The following is an 8,072-nucleotide window of genomic DNA, read 5'->3' as shown; positions in this document are numbered from 1 at the left end:
CCCCCCCCCCCCCCCACCCGTACCACGGCTTGAACGTGAACAGGAGCAGGTCCTGGCTGAGCTACGGATCCAGCTCCTTGCCAGCGACGAGAGGGAGTGAGACAAGGTGGCAAAAGCACCGACTTAAATACATCCTCGGTGCTGTGCAGCACTTCCCAAGCCAAATGGGAAGCTAGGACTTGCCAGAGGAACGACAGGCAGCCAACTGCAACGTGTGACAGCGTGCCACGCTCATGGCCCCAGCTGTTTGCAAAAGCAACAGCCCCGTCTAGCACAACACCCTCGCCAGCTGCAGCAGCCCATCCGGCTGAACCGCGGCACGGCGCCCATTGCCCGCTGGACCCAACAGTAAGATGGACTCCGGCCACAACCGGCTGGCGAAACACTGGCAGGGGCAAGCACGCTGCTAAAATCACATTGGCCTCGGCAGCACGGCACTGTCTGCGGAGCCTCCCCTTGGATATTTTAAGCTTCAGAAGCACAAAAACAATTCAAGTGTCTCGGTTTCCTATACAATTAGTGACACGGGGATGAAAGAGAGAGTAGTTTCCTCCTCCAGATCTTCAAGCAACGCAGCTCTGAGAGCACGTAGATGCGTTTCAGCCTACAGGGACCAAACACGTAAGAGTCGCAGGGCAGATGCTGCCTTGGTGCAACGGGGAGCAGAGGCAAATTAAGCCCGTAGCCTTCACTCCCCACTCACGTGGGTCCAGTTCTGTCCCTCAGATCTGCACTCCCAACGGACGTGCCTGCGCATAAGCCAAGCTGTAGGCTTTAAGTCCTGCTCAGCTGTGGCAGAGACCCCCTCAGCCCCCACCTGGACCCCAGAGTAGATGCCCTCCCCGTCTCTCCCCTCCCGGCGCACAGTTCATGCCTTCCAGAAGATCAACAGATGGAGAGAGGGAGGATGAAGAGGAGAGAGCTCTCCCATCCATTACAGGCTGTACATGCTCCGAGCCTACACACACTCTGCCTAAGGCTACTGGTATTTTCAGGGTCTGTTCCTATTGGGAAACTTCACCAGAGATTTTCCTCCGAACAGATTGGACTCTTGTTTGTGCTGTCTGCTCAAACCAAGGTGGGGTTGTTCCAGGCAGCTAGCACAGCAACGGAAACCATCCCTGCACCCCCTCGGCAGCTGTAAATCAAACGCTGCTCATGGCAAGCACGATGCAGAGGGTAAATGATCCTTTCCACAAACTTTGGCTGAAGAAATACTCATGCAAATCGCACGCAGGTGCATGTTCAGTTATGCTCCGTCGCGTTCTCTCGTTAGGGTCGGTCCTCGGACAAGGAGCAAAGGCCAAATCAAACCAGCGTGGGGGTGGGGGGCTTCACGTTTCTGTTGAAGGCGGCAGCGGAAGGCACTGCCTGCGAGCTCTTCCCACGCAGCAGCTATGCTCCCAGAGGTGAAGCCCAGCTAGTGGAAGAGTAAAGGAAGGCCTTATTTTTTCCAAACAGAGCTGTTTTCCTGTTACCCGAGATCGTGGACAAGAACAGCTGTGCTAGCAAATTAGGTCCGTTTTCAAAGCAAATAGTGCGCACGCTGCCAAAGCTCAAATTTAATATTTCTTTCATGTAATAATTATGCACCCGTTGCCATGGCTGCTGGGCATGTTTATATCTAAAGCAAAGTATCAGCCAGCTTTGCAAGCTTTAGACAGCCGTCGTCCCCCCCACCAAGCGTCACCCCCACCTGCCAGATGGAAAACACTTCCAGAGTCTAGCAGAGAGTCCAGCAAATGAGTTGAGAAGAGGAGCCTGGTGCCAACATACTGACTGTGGAGCTATTGCCATGGCAGGAAGCTGTAGCATGAGGAAGCTGTGGTGGCCCCATCCTGAATGATGCACGGGGGGCTGAGCCATGCACCTCTGCAGCTCAAAGCTTGCTCCATCTATCTGGGGTTGCTACATGCCCTTATTCCTGAAGACGTAAGGGCGACTGTAAGACCCAGCGAATTAGGCTTGCACCAAGCAATGGCCGACAGGACCGGTTGTGCTGGCATCGCATGTGGCGGCGATACATCAGGAAAGGCCGTCCGATTTAGCAAATGCATGGCAAAGACCTACACGAGAAATGCAAGTGCCTACTAGCTGAGAGGGATTTGGGACTCTTTCCTTCCTATCGATTGCGCCTCGTTTCAAAGCTTGCTTGCTTGGCGGCATCGTACGGTGATCAGCCACCAGCTAACCCAAGCTTTGCATAGGTCACCGAGCACAGCAAATAATTCACAGCAAGTACTTGAGAGGCTGCATTCATTAAGCTGTGCTTGAAAAAAGGCTCGCGAGCGGGTCCCAAAGTCTGCATGCATTTGTTGGGCAAATTATAGAGGCTTTTTTCGGCCCCCAGTGTTTACGCTTTCAGATAGACCTGCAATAAAGCGATTGATTGTCAAAACTTCAGGCCATGTTATTAGTTGGGACTGGTTCATCAACACCATTCCCATGGGGATGGCTCAGCTGCAGAAAACGGATGTTGCAAAGAGCTTTCAGTCTCTTTCTGGGTTTCGTTGGTCTGCCCTGAAGTACTACCCCCAGGACCCCCAGACTATTGCAAGCGGTACCAGTGCAGCATGCAGGTAGCAAGCTTAAGCTCTCTCTTAATAGATCGCATTTACCCCAAGAACCTTGTCTGCCAGCTTTCTCTGAACGTATTCTCCCAAGCAACTGAGTCACCCGTCCTGGGGAGAACCAGGGTTGCTGTCAGATCCTTATCGGGGTTATTTAGCGGCCTGTGTTGCAAGAGTGCTTTATAACTGTATATATGTAATTATCAGCCAGATAAGATGCAGCTCTTCCCACCAGCCTGGCGAGAGGTTTGAGGCACGTTCTTCCCATGCTGACCACGCAGTATCTCTTCCGGGGAGACTACGCCAGATCACAGCTGAACATTTTTTTGCTTTTTCACCATGAGCGAATGTAAAGCTCGCTCTGGCGTTCACAGAAAACAAATGCAGCTGCAGCAAGTTCGTCTTAAAAGCTGGATGAAGACGCTGGCGCTTGGCAGGGCTCGCTCAGCTCTCCCAACAGAGGCAGGCCTCAGCTCGGCGCCTGAATGAAGCGCTCTGTTTGCAAGGATGGTGTACGGCTGAGATGCATGTTCCCTCTCACTGCTCATAGATGCTCCAGGCTTTCTCCTGAGGAGTTTCCTGCCCTCTCCATCACGCCAGGCCTGTGCTCCAGCGCGGGAGCGGTGCTATGAATGGGAGATGTCAAGCACAGAATAGCAATTCATCTCAGAAGAGCCCAAAGCTTCTGGCCTCTCCCCACTTGCAGGGGATATAATGGAGACTAGACTGAGCCTGCACAGGCTCAGATGTCACCGAACGGCTGCTGCAAGCAGGCTTCCACCTTGCAAAGTTCATCTTCTGGGGACAGATCCATGTCTCAGTATCACAAAGTGCTGACGTTGCATCCGGCCCGGACTATTTTGGGGAAACTCCAGTGCCCTGAAGCTTTCGATCACATCCAAACCAGGAGCAGTGACACAAGGCACAGGCAAAGGCAGCCGGTTCAACTGAGCATGCATCGTGCACAGAGAATTTTGCATGTGGAGCTCGCTCAAAACCACAGGGGCCAGGTCATCAATAAGAGGCAAATTTATGCATAATGGTTAAAAATTTATAACAGGGTTTTAAAAATCCCCAATTTCCAGGCATTGACAAGGGTCAGTGAGAAATTTCAGGCGTGGGTGTCCTGCACCTGCCTCTGAAGCAGCTTAAAGACCGCTGTAGATCCGGGCCCAGGAGCTCACGCCTTCAAACAGATCCTAACACCATTTGCTACGGTGCCACCTGACAGCTTCGCTAAGGCTACAGGGCGCGGCGGCCGGCTGGCACGAAAGGTGCCATCTGTGTCAGCAGGAGCCGTGCAGCGAGACCCCACCTCCCCCCCCCAGCCCCTGCCAGTACCCCAAGCAATAGCGCGGATTGACATCGCATCCAATTCTGTCTGGAGAGCAGGATGGGCATGACAAGGCTGACAAGCGTTGCCAAGATGAATACATCAAGTATCTGTGTGTGTAGGCTGCAGAATCGCTCTGTCTGTGCTGCATCGGCTGCTCCAGGGCCTGGAACAGCTCTCTAGGAAGCGTGCCAAGGTGGCCTGAGCTTGCCTGCCTCCCTGCGCCTAGGTATTGCCACGTGCCATTGACTTGAGGTCACCCAGGGCTTGGGCACAGCTGGGCACGGCAGGGCGGGCTGAGCCTGAAGCTGCCATCCTATTGCTGCTTTTGCAAGTGTAAAGCAATCCTGCAGGCCACTTGCAGAGACCTCATCAAAAAGTTAGTCTCACTGTTGACCAGTGCATGTACCTATGTGTACTGCAACCTTGTTCAACTATATGTGGGCATGTGAGGCAGAAAACCATGGGCAAAGTGTTCACTCGCCTTAGCTAACACAACACGCCCAGCTTCCTTGGTGTGCTTCCTGGGGAACTGTCCTAGCCCGCTGGCAACAGCTTCTGCTCACCTGGGAGAGACCGAACATACCTTTCCCTTAATAGAGGCTCGCTGGGTAGTGCAAGCCAGGCCTGAGAGCCTAGGATCCAGCACTTGAAGTCAATAGAAGCTAAAGTTAAATGTCTCTGTTAAGCTCCAGTAGCTTGGCTCAGGTCTGTATATAATTTTTAAAGAACCTCTTCTCACTTTTCTGCTAGGGCGGGGATAATACAACCTGCCTCACCGGGCTGCTGTGAGGATAAGGAGGGTGAAGTTGGCATGGTGCTTTGTAATGGTGTGGGACGAAGTGCACACACCTGTTCAGTAAGCCTGGCTCTGCAGCTTGGTCTACTAGTATCGGCTCCCGTGGTCTGGCCCTGCTGTAAAGTCAAGGGTCCTGCGCAGGCCCCGATGTCCACGCTAGCATGGAATCGGATGTCCCCGTAAGTTCCTGTTGTGCTGCACTTCTGCAGAGGCTGGATCAGGCTCAGTGGACTGGTGATATTAGAGGCCAGTGCATGATAGTCTGTGCTTTCCAACTTACAGTTTAAGAGCAGAGAAGATGGAAGCAAACTATAGACTCGTTAGCATGGGAATGCCATTGGCAATAAGTGAGAAGAGAATCAGGCCATGTCTGCCTATGTCAGTTGAGAGCAACCACAGCTGTTATATGGATTTAACAAAGATTAGAAACGTTCACCTGATGCAAACAGTCCCTGTTCGAGGTTCCTCTGCTGTGGGGTCCTGACCAGAGAGTTGGGCATAGCCCAGTTGCTTTCCATCAGGACGAACCGTGCATGCCTTTTCCAGCTTACCAGTCCCCTCTGCAAGCTGCAGCACAGCCAGGGACATGATGGTGAGAGGGTTCAGGGGGTTGCAGTAATGCTAGGGCATGCTTCAGTCCCCTGGGTAGTGAGGAGATCTGGGCGTTGATGGGCTGGGAGCTCTTGCATGTTTCTCTGGAGGTAAATCCTACAGCAGCGTTGTGGGAACAACCTGGCACCAGGCACGGGGGCATCTGCAGACAAGAGGCAAGAACTGTGTTATGAAGTTCATTTCTATTGCAGGTGTCGGGGGCCAGGAGTACCAGGTGCTGCAGTCCCAGGGCCCCGTGTCGGTGTCGGCGGGGGAGACGCTCGAGTTGAACTGCACCGTGCCTCTGCGTGGACCAGTAGGGCCAGTGAAGTGGTTCATGGGCTCGGGCAGCGGCCGCCTGCTCGTCTATGCAGATACAGGGTCATTGCCCCGGGTCACAAGGGCTGTGCCCAGCTCTACCTCAGACTACTCCATAAACATCAGTGACGTCCGCCCCGAGGATGCCGGCACCTATTACTGCGTGAAGTTCACGAAAGGATCGCCTGATGAGGAGTACCGATCCGGAGCAGGCACAGCGGTGTCCGTGAGCGGTGAGTGCATCCCCCGCCGCCCATCCCTGCCTGCGAGGGCCCAGACCAGGCAGGACCAGCCCACCTTGTTGCCCATGCACCAGCTGGGATCCAGGGGACTCACAGCCAGGAGTCAAGAGGAGCCCTCTCTGTTCATGGGGGCAGGGCGTGAGGGTGGTCGGGATCAGGGCACAGAAAACTAAGTCTTTAACCATGCCCTTGAAACCATCTCTCCAGACTATGCTGGAGGTACCATGGAAGGGGAAGGGCAAGGGAAGTCATATAACTAAAGGTGGGTGAGCCTGGCATCAGCCCCACGCACGACTTCAAAGGGTACCACGATAGAGGGAGTCTTTGCTGGGGCAGCAGCAGCCAGGGTCTCAGTCTCTGGAGCTGCGCTGCTCGCCCTGCCTGCCCCGTGCCAGGGGCACCGTGGAGCTGATGAGCAGCGAGGGCCCACGATGCTGCAGCACCCACGTGAACTCGGATCCTGGTGCGCAGAACTGCGCTGCAGACAGCGCCGCGCCGACTCCTGCCCATCCCCGCAGCCTTTTTCATTCTCCTTCCTACAGCTCCTGCTGCCAGAGCCCCGGGCTGCGATACACCAGTGCAAGGAGCGGTAGCTTGTAAGGCCAGCTCTAACTCAAGCCCTAACTGCTGCAGGGGCCTCGAGACACCATAAGTTAGGGACGGGGTCGAAAGACTCCTTGCTCCTCCAGGCTGTCAAGAGCAGAGACCTGACTAATGAACATTGTTCCCTGCAGCCAGCCCGTCTGCCCCATCCGTGTCCGGCCCCGCCAGCAGGGTCGAGCGGGGCAGCCCTGTGAACTTCACCTGCACGTCCGAAGGGTTCTCCCCCAGGGACATCACCGTGACCTGGCTCTGGGACGGGGCCAAGCTCGCAGCCCAACCACCCCAGATCCTCCCTGAGCATGCGAGCGTCTCCTACCGCATGTCCAGCACCGTGGCGAGGACGCTGACGGTCCGGGACATCCACTCCCAGCTCACCTGCCAGATCGAGCACAGCACCATGTCGGCTCCGCTGCGGGGGACGTACAACCTCAGCCAGGCCCTGCGAGGTGAGGAGCCAGCGGGGCTGAACCGGGCGCGCCCATCGCTGGGCAGGGTGGAGACGGGTGCTGTGCCCATGGGAGCTGATGGGTAGGGCGCCAGCCCCATTTTAAACCACGCAGTGAGAGCGAGGGTTTGTGGGGTTTTATCCCCAGGGGGAGGGCGAGTCTGCACCATCCTGCACCTCGTTACCTGCACTCACTTCAAAATGTTCCCTGTCCCCAGGGTCTCTGTGGGGCAGGGCTGTGGTGTGCAAAGGGGTCTGGTGCATAAATTTGCACCCCCGAGACACACCAGGGGCCCAGCACGAGAGGCTGCACCTGCTGCAGAGCTGGAGACAAGTCTCAGCTCTGGGACGTAGCTCCAGCACACACACACACCCCTACAACCCTCCTGCAGTTGTGCAGGAAGAGCTCCCCTTTACGGGCTGTTTTGTTCCAGTCTCCCCCAGGCCCAGGCTGGCCACCAACTACTCTGGTGCCGTCCCCTTGAACGAGATGGTGGTGTTCACTTGCACCCTGGTGGGGTTTTACCCCAATGCGGCGAGGCTCACCTGGATGGAGAATGGGAATGAGACCGAGCCAGAGAAATCCCCGTCCCCGACGGAGAACCCGGACGGGACCTTCTCGCTGACGAGGACGCTGGCGGTGCGGGCGACCGAGCAGAGGAACCAGTCCTCGTTCACCTGCCGGGCCGTGCACGACTCCCAGCCCCCCACCAGCGTCACCCGCGTCCTGACAGTCGCCGCGACGAGCAACAAGGTGGAGGGGGAGCAGCAGGCAGGTGAGTGCCCCGGCACAGGGGACAAAGCTGCATGAGGAAGACGGATGCAGAGCCAGGCCGTGTCCAGCTGCAGGGAGCCTGTAACGGTGCAGGGATGGGGCGGGGGGCCTGAGGCAGCACCTCTTCTCGGAGCTGGGCTCTGTGCACCCCCTCCATGACCCTGCACAGGGCCCAGCCCCGCTCATCGCACACGTGCCCACCAGGCCAGTGTCTGCTGTCCAGCCCTGGGCTCTGGGTTGGGTATGTCCTGGAGAAGGGCCTCATCGGAGCTTTCCTCTTCTTCCTCTTCGTGCGCAGGAAGGAGCCGTAAGGTAACGGGGCTTTCCCGTGTCCGGAAAGGGGGCTGAGTGGGGATACGGGCTGGTGCAGGCAGGGTTGGGGGTGCTCGGGGAGAC

General features: G+C 56.4%; 1 protein-coding gene across 1 annotated transcript in view; it reads left to right on the top strand.

Annotated features, from left to right (window-relative positions):
* The window catches only part of SIRPA (signal regulatory protein alpha), a gene marked incomplete at its 5' end in the record, with an annotated part of 24,068 nt that overhangs the window by 3,750 nt on the left and 12,246 nt on the right, over positions 1-8,072 (top strand). Inside the window, 3 exons of the mRNA XM_019509775.1 lie at positions 5,506-5,844; positions 6,588-6,902; positions 7,336-7,677. Of these exons, the coding sequence (XP_019365320.1) occupies positions 5,506-5,844; positions 6,588-6,902; positions 7,336-7,677 (996 nt within the window). The remainder of the gene's footprint in view (positions 1-5,505; positions 5,845-6,587; positions 6,903-7,335; positions 7,678-8,072) is intronic.

The sequence above is a fragment of the Gavialis gangeticus genome, unplaced genomic scaffold (assembly GCF_001723915.1).
Source record: "Gavialis gangeticus isolate Ggan-Ray unplaced genomic scaffold, GavGan_comp1, whole genome shotgun sequence".
In the NCBI taxonomy this organism is placed as follows: Eukaryota; Metazoa; Chordata; order Crocodylia; family Gavialidae; genus Gavialis; species Gavialis gangeticus.
The sequence above is the reverse complement of the archived record's forward strand: the minus strand, read 5'-3'. Positions and strand labels throughout refer to the sequence as shown.